The following is an 18,957-nucleotide window of genomic DNA, read 5'->3' as shown; positions in this document are numbered from 1 at the left end:
AACAGATGCATCAGAATCTGGAATTGGTTGTGCCTTGATGCAAGCCAATGAAGAGGGTAATTTGCATCCTGTTGCTATCCTTAGCAGGAAACTGCTCCAAAGAGAAAGGGTTTCAGCCACGATTTATTTATTTATTTATTTAATTTATTTTATTTCATTTTTAAACCGCCCATAGCGAATAGCTCTCTGGGCGGTGTACAAAAGATTAAAAGTACAGAACTACAAAATATCACAATAAATAAACTGAAACAAAGAGATTTAAAATTGTAACATTAAACGCATTAAAATGCCTGGGAGCATAGCCTGGTCTTAACCTGGCGCCGAAAAGATAGAAGCGTCGGCGCCAGGCGTATTTATTCGGGGAGGCTATTCCACAATTCGGAAAGGCCCTAGATCGATTTATTCGATTGAAAAGGAATGTTTGACCATAGGTGGGCATTACACAAACTTCACCCATATTTGTGGAGAAGGCGCTACAGACCGACCATTCTCCCCTTTGTTGGCTTTCGAGAGTGAAGAACTCCAACCAGAAACTTTTACGTTGGAGTTTAGCCTTGCAGGATTTCAATTTTTCTATCAAACATATCCAGGGTAAAAAGAATATCATTGCAGATGGTCTGTCCCGTGCTTTTACTTCTGATGACTGATGGTTTTGTACTTGTGTATGTAAACAGCTTTGTAACGGTACTGTTATGCATGATACTGCTTTTGTAGCTATTCTAAGAGTCTCACCAAGATGGAATTGTGAGCGCTGCTCACAGATTCCATCTTCCCAAAAAGGGGGCATGTCAAGAATAGCTAACTTTGGTCAAGCTAAAATGGTTTAACCAGAGAGAATTCTGGGAGCCTTGTGGATCCCTGGGACACCCTGCTGAGCAAGATCCACAGCTCAGTGCCAGACAGGCAATTTGCAAAAGTCAAGAAGATGCAACTGAACCTTATCTGTTCTCTTATTTGCCTCCTGAGATCAAAAGTCAGAAAAAGGGGGTATTGCACATCAGGACCCCTGGGTAGGACTGTCTAGCCCCCTTATCTTCAAAGGAGGTGGTCACGGAAGGGGTGCTTAGGGTGGCTAATTGCCCCCCCTCCCTGTTGACTGCCAAACTCCATAAAAATGAAGGATGATCCTTCAGTTGTTGTTCCCTATTACCATCTACCTTGACTCATCTAAGAACTCCAGGGAAAGCCATTGGGAACCAGGCTACTATACTGTGAGTAGGAAATCTTAGGCTAGAAAGCTTTTGTCATGTTCTTTGTTCTGTATTGAATCTCTCACCTTTGTTATTCCAATGTATCTCATGTAGCCCAGCTGGGGGTGATTATCTTTAAGGAAAATGCTGCTCTCTTTTTATATATACTTTCCTTTTCTTTTAAATAAACTTCCCTTTTATAAATGGTGTGTATTGCTTGGAGTGAATGATTCTAAATCCAGTCTTTGCTGGACACTACTGATTACTGTTAATTAGTGTGGGTTAATGCCCTAGAGCAGAGGGTATAACAATAGGTCTGCTCTAGGAACTCAGTTAGCTCTCCAAGGTCCCCTTTCTCAGAGAAAGGAGCTAAGAAAGAGGGGTGGTGGCAGTTCTACCATGAAACTAATCCTGAAGGAGGGAGAGTTTGCCTGAGAAGCAGAGACCCAAGGGAGTTGGGACTGTTCTCGGAAGCAAAGAACCCCCTTGGGGTACTGAGGTCAAGGGACCCCAGGGGGGCAATCTTTGACATGGGTGACTTCAGCTACCCTCACAGAGACTGGCTACATATGTGTTCCAGTCATGACTGAGAGGTATAATTTCTGGAAATGGAAATGGTCTGCCTTCAAGTCGATCCTGACGTATGGCTACCCTATGAATAGGGTTTTCATGGTAAGCGGCATTCAGAGGGGGTTTACCATGGCCTCCCTCTGAGGCTAGTCCTCCCCAGCTGGCTAGGGCCTGCTCAGCTTGCCACAGCTGCACAAACCAGCCCCTTCCTTGTCTGCAACTGCCAGCTGGAGGGCAACTGGGCTCCTTGGGACTATGCAGCTTGCCCACAGCTGCACAGGTGGCAGGGCATGTAACCCCTGAGCCACTCACTGTGGGGGTGATCTTTAGCTGGCCCTTTACACCAGGAGACACGAGCGGGGATTTGAACTCACAAACTCTGGATTCCCAGCCAGGCTCTCCTCCCCATTGTGCTATACCAGCTAGATACCCCTAAATGATTATGCCCTAGAACCAGAGCTTGGAAGATTACTTTTAAAAAGTAATAAATTACAGTTACAATTACTTGGCCCAAAAAGTAGCAATTACCATTACAATTACAATTGCTCTGAAAGTAACTGATTACTTTACTTTTTCTCAAAAGTAATCACTACAATTACATTTCAGTTACTTTTTTAAAAAAACTCCTACAAGGTGCTAGCCTTGGCTGCTGCACATCTAAGAAGCCTAAAACAATATTAAAAATAAACACACACACACAGGGGGTAGTAGAATAAAAAAATTATCCTTAAGATTAACATAATGATATAACAGAATCTCACATCCCCCCAAGCAATGAAGATACCCCAACTCTTGAAATCAAATTTTACACTTGAAATGCTTTTATAATATGTTTCTGTTATGTCTCAAAAGAACAAGATGCTCAAAGAGCATGTCAGACAAGGAATGTCTTTTTACAGTCATTACATTGCCACCAGTACTGAACAGGCGTTCTACTGCGGCGCTTGAAGGCATGCCTGTGTTGTGCTGCAAAAAACACCGCAGCACACGTGGAAAGCCATGGAGTGATGACACTTCCCTGCTGGGAGACCTCAGGTACCTCACCAGTTCCTCCTCAGCAGTGTCCACTGCTGACTTCTTGCCCTGGGGCAGAAAGTTAAAGAAGTCATCTTCTAAGTCATCTCCTTCCTGGTCTTTATCTGAAGACTGATCACTGTCCTCATTAAGTACACCCATCTTTATTTCAGCTTTCAGCAAGGCTTCCATTGTGTATCTAAGAAAGAGAGAGGATATGTTAACACATATATGTTAGGAAACCATCATCTGCTCTTCATTTCCTGATGCTTGTCATGTCCCCTGGTTCAGGGTCCAGCCTGAGCCTGTGGATGATGACATGGAAGGTAGGAAGGTGACCAAGTCACCACACTCATGGGGCAGCACAGCAGACCCTTAAGGATTACCTGCAGCAACCCAAGGTTGTGATGAGGAGCCCCAGGAAGAAAAGGACCAGCCCCTGCCTACCACCTTAAGCCCTCTGATGCCTCCCTTGAGACAACATTTCCCTTGGAGTAATCCACCCAAAGGGCTTCCCTAATGTTCTTACTTGTTGGTATGGGTGGTGGCCTGACACGATTCTAGCCAATCTAGTTTGAAGCGAGGGTGTAGGCAGGCTGCCAGAAGAAGCTTCTTGTCCTCCCAGATAGCTGCAAACCGCTTTCTTAGGGCTTCGCGCACACCTCTCAGCAGCTGAAAACAGTATGTGTACCTCTCAGGTTTGTTTTCCAGTCCTTCTAACTTGCGGTCCAGATTGCAGAGCGTTGGTAGCAAATACCCCATGAACATGCCGTTCTCCCGTTGCAGGATATCTAGGGACTGGGCTAGTGGCTCCATAATCTCTGTGTATTCCTGTACCACTTCAATCTCAGCAGCTGTGATCCTGGACAAGGAGCAGTGGTCCATTATGGCATGCGTTTTTAGTGGCACAGTTGACAGGAGCTCATGTAGTTGCTTCAACGCATCAAAGGTGGAATTCCACCTGGTCTTATTCGGTACCTTCAGATACACACCACATTGCACATGGATATACTCAGCAATCTGGGCTGACTGGTTCTGCTTGGACCACAACTTGCTGCACTTTCCCATCAAGGAACGAAACTGTTTCTTGAAAGGACCAAGAAGACTACTTTTGGAGGAGTCAGAAAGCATGGCCTCTATGTCTTGTGTTGCCACAAGGTTGAGGGTATGGCTAGCACATCTCTGGTGTGGTGGTAAAACAAAATCCTCTCCTGAGTCTGCAGCTTCTTCCTCTGTCTCAGGTCCTGTGTCCAGGATCTCACAGATAGGCACAGACTCCACCTCAGCCTCCTCCTCCTCCTGGTTATCACCATCATCGTCACTGGTGCCTGCAGCTTCCACTGGTTCTTTGGCCATGAAAACTCTGAACGCTTTCACAAAGTTGGAGCCACTGTCTGTAGTAGTGCACATAACTTTGTTGTGGATCCTGTACTGCACTACATCATGCAGTGCTTTTGAAAGGACATTGTATGTATGGCGCCCCTTCAGACGCTTACAAGCCAAGGCCCCGACCTCACATTTCAGGGTAGTTGGGTTAATCCAGTGGGCTGTTACCCCAAAGTAACTCTTCTTGCCATTGGTTCAACAATCTGCAGTGGTTGCTATATATGCTACAGCACCCATTCGGTTTGCAAGAGTTTATCTCATGCGGCATGCTCTCTTCTCAATTCTGTCTCTCAGAGTCTTGGCACATATGATGGTGAGATCTTTGGGGATTCCAATGCGAACCAGATTAATGAATGATGGTTTGTCCACAGTCTGAAGTGGTAATGTCTCCTCTACAATGAAATCAATGATTCTCCTGTCGAGATTGCTCTGGGTGGCAGGCTCCCTGCCAGATCCCCACCTCTCAAGGGTTGTCTGCTGCTGCTTCAGCATTTTGGGAGGAGGCGTGTCATGCATTGGTTCAGGAAGGCCACGTCTCCTTGCCTTTATTGCTTCTTCAATTGCTCTCAGCTTCTCAGGGTGTGCCCTCTGAGGAAGAAGAACAAAGCATGAATCCAAGAAAAAATGGAAGAGGAACTTCACAATTTAAACATAAATAGACAATGGACACTCTTTGAGGACCAGCATGACAAAGGCTTACCTCAAAATGTTTCTTCACATTGGATGAGGAGGAAACAGCTGATCTCAGATTTTTGATCCTTGGAAGGCAGTAATTGCATCGTACAACAACATTTTTCCCACTCTGGCTCACAAATGTACAAGCTTTCTCAAAGCCAAACCATGGTACTTGCTGTTCTGCAGATGTGGCTGTGGGCAAATGGCACTGCTTCATGCCCTCCTCCTCCTCGTGCACAGGGCCTCCTTTCTGAACCTCACTTTCTAGTTTTGCCTCCTCAGGATCAACAAGCTGTGACTCAAGTGGCCGCACTAACTGACTGCTGCTCTCAGCAGCAAAACCTGCAACAGGCGTCTCTGTAATAAACAAGAGATAATGCTCCTATATGGGTGAACTTCAGCTGTGATGTGCCCCCATCTCTTCCCCATGCTGCAAGATCCCCCAGTCAGATTGGAAGTAAGCAGGTCGATAGCACAATTAAAAGAGATCCTATTTGCATCATTTTTGCTCACTAAATAACCCTGCCTGGGCCAGTCTAACCTACTATCTCACAGGGTTGTTGTGAGAACAAAATGAGACTAGGGTTCAAATCCCCACATAGCCATGAAGCTCACTGAGTGACCTTGGGCCAGTCACTGCCTCTCAGCCTCATGAAAACCCTATTCATAGGGTCACCATAAGTTGGAATCAACTTGAAGGCGGTACATATATTTTTTATTTTGAATATGATGATTATGATAATAAATATGCAACATTACAAATTAATTCTGTATGAGAAGCATTCCATGCCAAGCTTGGAAAACCAAGGATGAGGTATAAAATGTAGACAAAAATACTTTTGACAAAATGCCGTTTATCTTTTATCTTTTATATATATGAGCCTGGGTAGGGAACACTTAATCTAGCCTACTTGCTTTCAGCAAGAAGGGTTAAGTGCCTTCAGGCTAGGGCAGTCACCAGAAGGCCACAGCAGAGACAAAGGAGCCTAGTGTTGTGGAGATGTTAGATGGGAGCTTTGGGGAGTAAAGATGGAGGCTCCTGAAGGCTGCAATTCTAAACACACTTACTAAGGGATTAAGCCCCATAGAACTCAAAAGGATTGACTTCTAAGTAGATATAGTTTGGACTGTGCTGTTGGTAAACCTTGACTAGGGTTCTTCTGCAAAGACATCCATATCCAAGCAGGGTTGGCAACCCCCTGCCTGGAATACCCTGCCCTTATCTTTTAATGTGGCTGCTCCAAATGTTTTTACAGATTTGACCCTTTACTTCAGAAAGAGGTCTGAAAAATGAGTAAGAGTAAGAAGTATCTTTTAAAATTGTTATTTTCAATTCACTCTTGAATGAACATCATACCTAGGGCAGATCCACACCATTCCTTTAAAGCACATTCAACACCCATTTGAAGTACATGAATCCCACCACAGAATCATGGGAACTGCAGTTTGTTAAGAGTGGTGAGAACTATAACTGTGAGGGGGAAATGACACTTCCCAGAATTCTTTAGGGGAAGTCATGCGCTTTAAATGCGAGTTGGATGTGCTTTACACATATTGTGTGAATCCACTTAATAAATTTTGCCTGCATGTAAATTGTTTTAATTAATTTTTCAAAATGGAAATAAGCTATAAAGTGTAGTGGGTGACCATGGGCTACTCACCATTTCTCAGCCTATCTGCCCCTCAGGATGAAAACAATGGAGAACCATGACTACCCCAAGGCATACTTAAAATGTAAAGGAAGTATTGTACAACCATAGTATGCAATTGGATACTTATAGGGACACAGCATGACAAAACTGGGTGGAAGTAATGAGTGGGGTACCACAGGGCTCGGTCCTGGGCCCAGTGCTCTTCAACATTTTTATTAACTACTTGGATGAGGAGGTACAGAGCATGCTTATCAAATTTGCAGATGATACAAAATTGGGGGGCATAGCTAATACCGTGGAAGACAGAAAGAAAATTCAAAGGGACCTTGATAGGCTGGAGCATTGGGCTGAAAACAACAGAATGAAATTCAACAGGGATAAATGCAAAGTTCTACACTTAGGAAAAAGAAACTAAATGCACAGTTATAAGATGGGGGATACTTGGCTCAGCAGTACGACATGCAAGAAGGATCTTGGAATTGTTGTTGATCACAAGCTGAATATGAGCCAACAGTGTGATGTGGCTGCAAAAAAGGCAAATGCTATATCAGGCTGCATTAACAGAAGTATAGTTTCCAAATCATGTGAAGTATTAGTTCCCCTCTATTCAGCACTGGTTAGGCCTCATCTTGAGTGCTGTGTCCAGTTCTGGTCTCTGCACTTCAAGAAGGATGCAGACAAACTGGAACAGGTTCAAAAGAGGGCAACAAGGATGATCAGGGGACTGGAAACAATGCCCTATGAGGAGAGACTGAAGGAACTGGGCATATTTAACCTGGAGGAGAGAAGACTGAGGGGAGATATGATAGCACTCTTCAAGTACTTGAAAGGTTGCCACACAGAGGAGGGCCGGGATCTCTTCTCGATGATCCCAGAGTGCAGGACACAGAATAATGGGCTCAAGTTGCAAGAAGCCAGATTTCGACTGGACATCAGGAAAAGCTTCCTAACTGTTAGAGCCATACAACAATGGAACTAATTACTAGAGAGGTAGTGGGATCTCCGACACTGGAGGCGTTCAAGAGGCAGCTGGACAGCCATCTGTCGGGAATGCTTTGATTTGGATTCCTGCATTGAGCAGGGGGTTGGACTTGATGGCCTTATAGGCCCCTTCCAACTCTACTATTCTATGATTCTATGAAAATATTTATATAAGCATGACTATCAAATATGTTTATTTATATAACCTGTAAAGATATTTATAGCGCAATCCTATGTCTGTTTACTCAGAAGCAAGTCCCAATGTATTCAATGGGGCTTACTCAACCAGGGAAAACTGCAGCCTCAAGTGATAAGGAACTTGTTCTTTTAACAAGTCCTTTAAGTTGAGACCTTATCCCAGTCTGTGTCTGTGTTGAAATTGCTTTTTAATATGTTTTTAAACTTTTTCTTAAAAAAAATGTTTTTAAAGCTTTTAAAAATGTTTTTAAAGATGTTTTGTTTTAATATATTTTAAAGTCTGTTTTTATGATTTTTAAAGTGTTTTTAGTGCTTTTGTTTGCTGCCCTGGGCTCCTACTGGGAGGAAGGGTGGGATATAAATCAAATAATAAAAATAAATAAATAAATAAACTTCATTCATTTTTTTAAAAAATGAGTATTAGTTTCCTACATAATAAAAACTGTGATAAACCCTGCCTAATTTCTTTAAAAATAGGGTTGGAGGGAGAGAGATTTACAACACAAACACAAGTCTGCACTATGTTTACTCACAAGTCCCATTAATTTACAGCACAATCCTAACCATGTCTACTCAAAAGCAAGTCCTAATGGAGTTCAATGGGGTTTACTCCAGGTACATGCTTTACTCCCAGAAATGGCTTTACTCCCAGAAAAGCAGATATTGGATTAAATACTTTCATATTTCATAGCCCAGGGTATGACTCTTGGACAGAAGAGGAAAAAAACATTAAGCCATATTACTTACGCAAACTGCAAAAAACTCAAAGCCACCATATTCTGACATTCAGCCTAGGCATGCCTGGATCAACAAGTCACAACTCTGGCGTCATTGGCTACAATCATGAAAGGGCGGGGTTACAGCCAGAGCTTTGAAAAGTTACTTTTTTAAACTACAACTCCCATCAGCCCCAGCCAGCATGGCCACTGGATTGGGCTGATGGGAGCTGTAGCTAGAGCATGGATCTGTTTAAAAAAAAGTTGTGCGGGGGGGTTGACGTTTTGGTGTATATCTCGGGAATTAGACCACCTAGAAACTTACTTTTTTTTTAAATTGAAGCTGAGAGTCCGGAGAGTAGGGGGTGGTAGCCAGAGAGCCGGAGGCCCCCCCAAACCAGAGACTCCAGCCGAAAACACACACACCGGGGCACACACACACACACACAAAAATCATCGTCACTCACCTCCACAGCTCTTCGCCATTCTGCTGCTGCCTTCCTTGCCCTGGCTTTTTCCTCCGGCGTCCATTTTTTCCTCTCAGAGTTAGACGGTAGCAGGCCCTGCCTATTCACCTCTTCCCTCGTGCCTCCTAACACAGATCACGAGGGAAGAGAGAGTCTGCGCAGAGGTCCAATCAGTGTGAGGCACATGTCTTGTGTTAACCAATCACAGCCAGGAGCTGACTTCCCCTTGTTCCCGCCCCCAAGTAACGTCCAACCTAACGTGGAAACGTTAAAGTTGCAGCTGAAAAGTAGGGAAATTACTAGTCGTTCCTTTACTTGCCAAATGTAATGGAATTACCCACTCGTTATTTAAAATTGTAACTAATTACAAGTAACTCGTTAAAAATAACGAGTTACTTCCAAGCTCTGCCTAGAACTGTTGGTCATTGAACAGACCAGAGAGGTGGCAACCCTTGGCTTAATCTTAAGTGGTGCCCAGAACCTGGTACGAGATATGTGTTGTTGGTCTGATTAGGAACAGTGACTATTATTATTATTATTTATTATTATCTTTATTTATACCCCGCCCTTTTTCCAAACTGAAACTCAAGGCGGCTTCCAGATAAAAATAAGTACATATCATTAAGAACCTATAAAAATATAAAACATATAAACATATAAAATCAGCATTAAAACAGGATTAAACTATTAAGATGTTAAAACCAATTACTCTTAAAATACTGCAACCCAGTTTAGGAGCATACAAGTAAAACAATAACATACAGCATCCTCTTCAGTCACTACCCTTAAAACCTTCAGTTCCAAAGGCCTGCCGGAAGAAAAAAGTCTTTAGCTGTCAGCGGAAAGACTGCACAGAGGAGGCCAGTCTTGCCTTCCTAGGGAGGGAGTTCCAGAGCCTAGGGGCAGCCACCGAAAAGGCCCTATCTCGTGTCCCCACCAGTCGCACTTGTGAAGGTGTTGGGATCATGAGAAGGGTCTCTCCTGAAGACCTCAGGGCCCGGGCAGGTTCATACAGGGAGATACGGTCTGACAAATAGCCTGGACCTAAGCCGTATAGGGCTTTATAGGTCATAACCAGCACTTTGAATTGTGTCCGGAAACAGACTGGCAACCAGGGGAGCTGTTGCAGCAGGGGAGTTGTATGGTCCCTGTAACCAGCCCCAGTTAACATTCTGGCTGCAGCTCGTTGCACCAACTGAAGTTTCCGAACAGTCTTCAAAGGCAGCCCCACGTAGAGCATGTTACAGTAGTCTAAGTGGGATGTAACTAAGGCATGTGTCACCATAGCCAGATCAGACGACTCCAGGAACGGGCGCAGTTGGCGCACTAGTCCTAACTGTGCAAAAGCGTTCCTGGCCACTGCAGAAACATGGGCCTCCAGGTTTAAGGCTGAGTCCAGGAGCACACCCAAACTGCGAACCTGCGTCTTCAGGGGGAGTGTAACCCCATCCAGCAGAGGCTGAACCCCTATTCCCTGATCCGCCTTTCGACTGACTAGGAGCACCTCTGTCTTGTCTGGATTAAGCTTCAGCTTGTTCACCCTCATCCAGTCCACCACTGCTGTCAGACACTGGTTTAGAACCGAGACAGTTTCCTTGGAATTAGGTGGAAAGGAGAAGTAGAGTTGGGTGTCATCTGCATACTGATTGCACCGAACCCCAAACCTCCGGACAACCTCTCCCAGCGGTTTCATGTAGATATTAAATAGCATGGGGGACAAAACTGAACCCTAAGGGACCCCACAGGCCAACGGCCAAGGAGTCAAACAGGAAGCCCCCAGCACCACCTTCTGGGTTCGACCCTCCAGGAAGGAACGGAGCCATCGTAAAATGGTGCCCCCAAGTCCCATCCTGGTAAGGTGACCGAGAAGGATACCATGGTCGATGGTATCAAAAGCCGCTGAGAGGTCCAAGAGAACCAACAGGGACACACTCCCCCTGTCCAGTTCTCTGCGTAGGTCATCTACCAAGGCGACCAAAGCCGTCTCCGTCCCATAACCAGGTCTGAAACCAGACTGAAATGGATCTAGATAATCTGTTTCATCCAGGAATCCCTGTAGTTGGGAGGCTACCACACGCTCTATTACCTTGCCCAGGAATGGGATATTAGACACTGGCCAATAATTATCCATAATAGAGGGGTCCAGGGAGGGCTTTTTCAACAAAGGCCTTACAACTGCCTCCTTTAGGCACATTGGAACTCTGTCTTGTTGTAGGGAGGCACTGACCACTTCCTTCACCCACTCGGCTAGGCCCCCTCTGGCACTTTTAATAAGCCAGGAAGGGCAAGGGTCTAACAGACATGTGGTGGGCCTCACCTCTCCAAGGATCCTGTCCACATCCTCGGGTTGTACAAGTTGAAAAGAATCCATTATTATTAGACAAGCAGGAGCCAAAGTTACATCCACTGCGCCTGTATCAACTATAGCATCCAAGTCGGAACAAATCTGAACGATTTTGTCTGCGAAGTGCCGTGCAAATTCTTGACAGCGGGCTGATGAATGGTCTATATTACCCTCTCGGGGTCCAGAATGTAAGAGACCCCTGACCACTCAAAACAGCTCTGCTGGTCGGCTCCCCGCAGACACAATGGTGGCTTAAAAGAATAATTTCTTTGCTGCCCGCACTGCCATGGAGTAGGCTATGACGCCCTTCCCTGGCTCTCCCTGTCAGGTTCCCACCTGCTTGTGGCTACTGCCTTTCACTAGGCACCACCAGGGATACCACCAGTCCGGACCGTCCTTTATATGGTTTCTCACTCTGCTCTAGCACAGATCTCACTAGATCCCCCTGCTAGGCAGCACCACCAGTCACGTCCTATAACCAATACTCCCAGAGACTTTGCCTGAGTCTCTCTCTAGCTGTTTACTTTTGTGACTGCGTGCTTATGCTGTTCCCAACCCCCTTGTATCTTTATAGATAACGCATACAACTCTGGGTTGCTCTGGATACTTGAATTGTTATTATTCCTCCCTTCACCGCTGCCACCATTAGATACTGTTTCTGTTCAGCCTTGGTAATTACCTTGCCCTCCCTTCTGGTATGTATATCCCCCAGCCAAGGATCAGGCCTTTGGTAAACCAAATAAGTATTTATTAAATATCAGAAATAACAATATTAGTTTTAGAATGTTTCACAAGCGTATGGTTTCATCTATTCCTGTTTTGTACTTGACTTATTATTAATCAGAACTCCAACTCCCTCTTTCTCCACACTCCTGACCTCCACCACCAAACACCTTCTTCTCCACCCTACTAACATCCACCCAGATTCAACTGTCATTCTTCCATTTATACTCCCAGCCACTCAAACACTCAGCCAATCATCCAGCATTCTACTGCTCATGTACTCCCCCTCCTCTTTCACTCCACTTACCATATGTCTTCTATATAAACAGCACTTACCATATTTACCCTACAAGCAGGAACATCACATAGGCTTTCAGATAGGCTCTAGCCCGTGTTCGGTCAGACTCTCTCTGAGTCTTCCGCCAACGTCACTCTAGTCTCCGTCTCATTTGTTTCATCACCATCAGCTCCCTGGTAAACCAAGGGGCTGGTTTGGCTCCATTCCGTCAGAGGGGACGCTCAGGAGTGATCATGTCCACCACCCTGGCCATTTCCCCATTCCAGAGGTCAGCCAGAGCTTCAACAGAATCGCCTGCCGAGGTGACAGGAAAAACCCCAAGAGCTCTCAGGAAACCATCCGGATCCATCAGCCTCCTGGGGCAGACCATCCTAATCGGTCCCCCACCCCTGCAGAGGTTTTGAGTCCCAGTGAGTCTAAACCCAACCAGGTAGTGATCTGTCCATGACAACGGAACTACAGAGAGTTCCTCCACACCAAGATCACCATCATCCCATCCAGCACAGAACACAAGGTCCAGAGTGTGGCCAGCAGCATGAGTGGAACCAGATATTACTTGGGACAGACCCATGGTTGTCATGGAGGCCATGAAATCCTGAGCCACTCCTGCCAGAGCGGTCTCGGCATGGATACTGAAGTCCCCCAGTACAACAAACCTAGGTGATTCCAACACCAACCCCGAGACCACCCCGGCTAGCTCAGGAAGGCAGCAGCAGGGTGGGCGGTACACCAACAGAATCCCTATTCTGTCCCGGCCACCCAACTTCAGATACACACACTCAAACCCTGAAGACTGTGGGATAGGACACCTGGTCAGGGGAATGGTATTACGATAGACCACTGCAACTCCATCTCCCCGCCCCCCAGGTCTTGCCTGCTGCTGTACAGAGAAACCTGGTGGGCAAAGCTGAGAGAGATTAACCCCCCCATCTTCATCCAACCAGGTCTCTGTAATACAAGCCAGGTCGGCGTGCTCATCCAGTATCAGATCCTGAATGGCTGCTGTTTTACCATTCACCGACCTGGCATTCATAAGCAGCATTTTCAACCCAGGGGGGTTATCACCCCAGCTATCCAGACTACTTGGGCAGGGAGACAGCTTGGGAGCAACCAGCACCCTGTTGCACACCCATCTCCCCTGATGACGTAATTGTCTCCCCGCTCTGTATCTCCCTCTGCCCTTCACAACACTAATGGCAGCCCCCTGGATCCCTTCCTCAGCCCTCTTTAGTTGAAAACACATCCTTCCTTTATAAAAAGGCAAAAGCCTTGCTCTTAAAAGCAACACGCTATGCCGACCAGCAGCTATAAGCAAGTAAAAATCTTATTATTGTCATAATTGACTATAGTGCTATTAAATATATCTGTAAATGGCCAATTGCCAAGAAAATCCAAACACAGTCACATTTTATTTCAAAAGAGGAAACTACCCAAAAATGAGTGAATTGGTAAAAAGGAAGTTGAAAGGGAAAGTCAAGAGTCAAATCTCTTCAAAATGCTTGGGAATTGGTTAAAACCACAATATCAGAAGCTCAGCTGGAATGTATACCGCAGATCAGGAAAGGTACCATCAGGGCCAAGAGAATGCCAATGTGGTTAACAAACAGAGTAAAAGCAGCTGTTAAAGGCAAGAAGGCTTTAGAAAATGAAATCCTTGTCCATATGAAGAAAATTAAAAGAATACAAACTCTGGCAAAAGAAATGCAAGAAGACAATAAAAGGTAAAGGTAGTAGTGCGAGTCGTTTCCGACTCTTAGGGAGACATCTTGCGACATTTACTAGGCAGACCGTATATATGGGGTGGTATTGCCAGTTTCTTCCGTGATACTAAAAAAGAATTTGAGGAGCACATTGCTAAAAACATTTTTAAACAACAACAATATCTTTAAATACATTCAAAGCAGTAGACCATCTAGGGAGGCGGATGGCAACAATACCGTGCTTAAGGAGAATAAGGAGACTGCAGAGAAGCTGAATAAATTCCTTGCATCTGTCTTCACACCAGAAGATATAGGGCAGATCCCTGTGCTTGAACTAACTTTCTCAGGAAGGAAGCCTGAAGAACTGAGGCAAGCAGTAGTGATGACAAATGAAGTTTTAGGCTTATTTACAAAGTAAAACCTGACAAATTGCCAGATACTGATGGCATCCACCCCAGAATTCTTACACAACTCAAATGTGAAATTGCTGATCTTCTAACAAAATGTGTAATTGTCCCAAAGATCAGCTTCCATTCATGAGGAGTGGGAAATGGCCAATGTAATGCTAATGTTTAAATAGGGATGGAGGGGGCAGGTGGGGGATCCTGGAAATTACAGACCAGTTAGTTTAGCAGCCCTGGGCTCCTACTGGGAGAGTGCGTGGGATATAAACATAATAAATAAATAAATTAAATAAATAAATAATAAACATCTGTTCTGGGAAATTAGTGGAAAGTATTGTTAACAATAAAATAACCAAGCCTATTGACTTGAAGGACATAACAACAACATAGAAGTACAAGCTTTGCTGCAGCAAAACCAGCATGGCTCTGCAATGATAGGTCCTGTCTCTCTTAGGTCCTGTGTCGCTAATCATTATAGAGGTGATCCGGTTAAAATAGCGTAATTGGACTTTCAAAAAGTTTTCAACGAAGTCCCTCACCAAAGACTCCTGAGTAGGCTGGTGGGGTCTGCCCCCTAAAAATTTTTAACCCCCCCTTTTCCACACACACACACAAAATAATTGCATTTATTACAGAATACATTTCTGCCCACCCCAACTTTTGGTTTCCCCCCCCCCAGAACTTTTAGGCTGGCCTAAGGGCCTGTCACATCAACTAACCCGTGTTATTTCCCTGAGGTTGCAATTTTACTTTCCTGGCTGGGCGTAAGCCCCATCGAACTTGCAATATAGGGCTGCTCTGTAAGGCCCGCTACCTCCTCACATCAGCTTCAAGGCGAGCTTAAGCCCCGGCATGTCTCTTTCCTTTTGGAAATTAACCCCTTGGAAGAAGGTTCCTCTTCTTCCTCCGCATCTACCCCCTGAACATTTCTTGCAAGGAGGCGGGGTGTTAAAAGCTAAAGACACCCCACATGACTGCAACGGATCCCCCCTACCTGAATAGTTCTCCCGCGGCCGCTCCTGTTCCTACTCGCTTTATACATGGGAGGGCGAGTCTTTGCAAACTCCCCTTCGCCCTCTCGCCCCCCTCAGGAACCGCCCCAACAACCACCACACAGCCCGTCTCGCTCCCGATGGCGAGGGGAGACTAGAGGGCCGCTAGCGGCTAATAAGGGAGGTTCTGGGTTGCGACTTACATGCTGACTGTAAGGAGAGCAGCAAACACGGCAAAAGTCTGAAGTACCTCTTCGGCATTTTGGCGTCCTCGTCGTCTTCCTTTCGATTTCCTACGCCTACGCAATGTGGCTCTGGCTGATACCCACCCCCACCACCCGAAATGGAAGTCACCACCATGTCATCAAGGATACTCTCCTGGATGTGTGGGCATATGAGCTGTGATGAAACAAAGCTTATTTTGGGATGTACACTCCTGTTCCTTATTTTTCCCTCCTACATAACTTGGCTATTATTGGCATGAGTACTGGCACTTGACAGTGTCCTGCACCCAAGGAAAGTGTTGGGCCAGATGTAACGCAATGCCGCTTCACAGAGGAAACTCTTCTGAATGTATGGGTATATGATTTGTAGTGGTCCAAAGCATCCCCAGTTCCTTATCTTTTCCTACATATTTTGGTTATTAGTGACATGTGGGCACCATGGTGCACTGTTCCCAAAAAGAAGCAATGGCATTTCATAGAGGACATTGTCCTGCAGGTGTGGATGCATGATTTGGAGTGACCCAAAGCTTATTGTGATGTGCACATCGTAAGATCTTTACTTGTTATTGTCATCTGAGAGTCGTCATCACACATTTATGAACATTTTGCAAACATGACAGTTTCGACTGGAAAAAAGTATTGTGGTTCTTGAAGGGGACTGTCCTCCAGTCATAGAGATATGTGACATGGGGTAGACCAAAGCTTATTTTGGGGTTCAAAGACAAAAAAGCTTCAGTTCTTTTCTTTTCTTTAAGTTTTCTGGGTGAGCTGTTTTGAACTATCATGCAAATTAGGAACTGGGAACTAATAAACAACTTCAGCGACATCATGCTAATTGTTAACTAGCCATTAATTATAATTAATAATATAATTATCATCATGTGTACTTTTCTGTTTATTTCCTTCTTTTCTCGCTGTTTAGTATCCCCACTCCCAGCAACTCTTTTTTAGACTTTTAAGGAGCCGCCAGACTCCTGCTAATAGTGTTCCTTAACAGCGTGAGGGCAATGAACATGTGCAGCTCCCCATCCCCCTTTTATTTTTTATTTTTTTAAAAAAATCTCAACCACTGCCACCTTCAGGTCTGATGGCCCTTTTCTGTGTCAGTGGGGCTCCTTGAGTGCTTACTCAGCTGCAGTGGCAGCAGCAACTGTTTCAATTTATCATAGACCCCTGATGTAGCATCTCACCATATCATTGTGGAAAATTAAGATGGCAGCTTCACAAACACAGCCACCCAGCAGTAAGGAGGACTTTAGAGCCAGCCAGTGGCCCTAACACTCAACAACAATATTTTTCTGCATAATTTGGATATTCAGAGAAAGTGTCCCCTTCACTCCGGGTGGCTCTGTTTTGCTGCCTACTTGTTAGTCCGCAGAGGGCCACCCACTTTGGTATTAGAGGTGATTTTGAGAGGTGCGGGTCTTGGAAGTCACAGCCTTTCCCCTGGATCTCCCCTTAATCTCAGCTTTTTATGCAGGCAAGGAAAAGCACTTTGTACATTTTCAAGGGAACTATCTTCTTATTTTTGCATGTCATAAGAGCAAAAAGGAACTTGAGGGGCTCACCCTCTTGCCCAACCTGGAAATGAAAAATTTGAGCAAGCTTGTTTACATCAGAAAATATGAATGTGGGAAGCAGCAGATAGCCCATGATACTGAAGCTTAATATAGAAATTTTTTATTTTATTTTACATGAAATGGGAGTTCCCAAAGCAAATTGCAGCAAGAGAAATGACAAAGTAAAGTGACAGGGTGGAGAAATATGTACTGTGTGAGACATGCTGTTGTTATGTGCTTCCAAGTCGACTACGACTTATGGCGACCCTATGAATCAGCGACCTCCAAGAGCATCTGTCATAAACCACCCTGTTCAGATCTTGTAAGTTCAGGTCTGTGGCTTCCTTTATGGAATCAATCCATCTCTTCTTTGGCCTTCCTCTTTTTCTACTCCCTTCTGTTTTTCCCAGCATTATTATCTTTTCTAATGAATCATGTCTTCTCATTATTTGTCCAAAGTATGATAACCTCAGTTTCATCATTTTAGCTTCTAGTGATAGTTCTGGTTTAATTTGTTCTAACACCCAATTATTTGTCTTTTTCGCAGTCCATGGTATGCGCAAAGCTCTCCTCCAACACCACATTTCAAAGGAGTTGAAATGCTTTTTTCACCGTCCAACTTTCACATCCATACGTAGAGATCACAACCCTTCCCTATATGAAAATATACAAATACACACCGCACAATGAAATCAATGACGAACTAAGGTTAGAAACAGACAGTTGTGTTTTTCCCCCTGAGAGCTGAAGGTGATTTGAAAGAGAGGTTACTCAGTGTATGTACTCATTCTGCTTTTGCTTCTGGAAGGGCACATACAGGTGTACCTACTAACAGGAGCCAGTGCATTTTTTCCTGCTCTAGGACATCACTCTAGGTAATAGTGTGCAAAAAGAGAAAGAATGGAGCAATACACTTATGCATTGATTACAGGATTTTAAAACATTGGAGTATTCCTGACCAATATATCATGTATCAAATAGATGATGCATTGAACAGCTTGACTGGGCTAGGAAAGGGTGGTTTTGTAATGGTGATGGGGCCCAGCCAACTAATTGGCACTCTGCATAGCCAGTGGAGTTGAGAGGAGGTCACTTCATGACTGTCACAAGGGGAAGGGCCATAGGTTAGTGGCAGAGCATCTGACTTGCATGCAGAAGGTCCCAGGTTCAGTCCCCAGCATCTTCAGGTATGGCTGGGAGTGACTTCTGCCTGATGTCCTGGAGAGGCGCTGCCAGTCAGTGTAGACAATACTGAGCTGGATGGACCAATGGTCTGACTTGGCATAAGGCACCAAGCTTCCTATGTTCCTATGTTCAATTAACACTCTGGACAGCTGGCTTCTGGAAATAAGGCAAACTAGTTGCTCTGAAATTTGAATTTCTGAGGAAGTTTCTATGGCTGTAAACACACTAATCGCTGGCTCAAAGTGTTTCCATTAGCCACACCTGGAGAGGGAACGGGTTTCTCTGCCAATCAGTTGTGAAATCTCTTAGAAGCTATTTTTTCTCTCTCAAGCAGCTCCCATCAGGTTTTACAGAAAAAAGGGGCTGGGTTTGATTAGCATTGTGTGCCCCAGTTTTCAGAAGAAAGAGGTAGAGATGCACTGGAACGGGCAGAATAGTGAGTATGTTTCTACCCTATATCTAGCCAGAAAGGGGCAAGTGCAGATCCATAACAGGCTAACCACTCACACTAATGTCTGTCTAGGTAGATACACTCATAAATAAGCTTTTGTATTGTTGCATTGTTGTTTGGCCAGAGGCAACTGTGGGACAAAAGAAATATGTGCTTATACCAATGGAAGTTACCTTTCTCTCTCCACTTTCAATTCTTAAAAATCATTTGTTTGCTTATCTCCTGCTC

At 44.8% G+C, this 18,957-nt stretch overlaps 3 protein-coding genes across 6 annotated transcripts in view; all 3 read right to left on the bottom strand.

The window, feature by feature from the left end:
* The window catches only part of LOC133365850 (tyrosine-protein phosphatase non-receptor type substrate 1-like), a 32,191-nt gene extending 16,506 nt beyond the window's left edge, over positions 1-15,685 (bottom strand). The window contains exon 1 of the mRNA XM_061588198.1: positions 15,514-15,685. Within this exon, the coding sequence (XP_061444182.1) occupies positions 15,514-15,670 (157 nt within the window). The 5' untranslated portion in view covers positions 15,671-15,685. The remainder of the gene's footprint in view (positions 1-15,513) is intronic.
* LOC133365851 (uncharacterized) lies at positions 192-8,936 on the bottom strand. Its single transcript, XM_061588199.1, has 4 exons — positions 8,850-8,936; positions 4,861-5,192; positions 3,304-4,748; positions 192-2,973 (listed from the first exon to the last, which is right to left on the bottom strand). Exons 3-4 carry the CDS (start codon positions 4,182-4,184, stop codon positions 2,583-2,585), a joined length of 1,272 nt encoding a protein of 423 aa, XP_061444183.1. The 5' UTR covers positions 4,185-4,748; positions 4,861-5,192; positions 8,850-8,936; the 3' UTR covers positions 192-2,582.
* Positions 15,686-17,192: 1,507 nt separating the features above from the next.
* CD19 (CD19 molecule) overlaps positions 17,193-18,957 on the bottom strand; it is a 28,013-nt gene continuing 26,248 nt past the window's right edge. For all 4 annotated transcript variants that reach the window (XM_061588900.1, XM_061588901.1, XM_061588899.1 and 1 more), the window contains one exon: positions 17,193-17,747. In XM_061588900.1, coding sequence (XP_061444884.1) covers positions 17,716-17,747 — 32 coding nt within the window. In that variant the 3' untranslated portion in view covers positions 17,193-17,715. The remainder of the gene's footprint in view (positions 17,748-18,957) is intronic.

This window comes from Rhineura floridana, chromosome 11 (assembly GCF_030035675.1).
Source record: "Rhineura floridana isolate rRhiFlo1 chromosome 11, rRhiFlo1.hap2, whole genome shotgun sequence".
Classification (NCBI taxonomy): Eukaryota; Metazoa; Chordata; class Lepidosauria; order Squamata; family Rhineuridae; genus Rhineura; species Rhineura floridana.
Note: the sequence above shows the minus strand (reverse complement) of the source record. Positions and strands in the feature narration are given on the sequence as shown.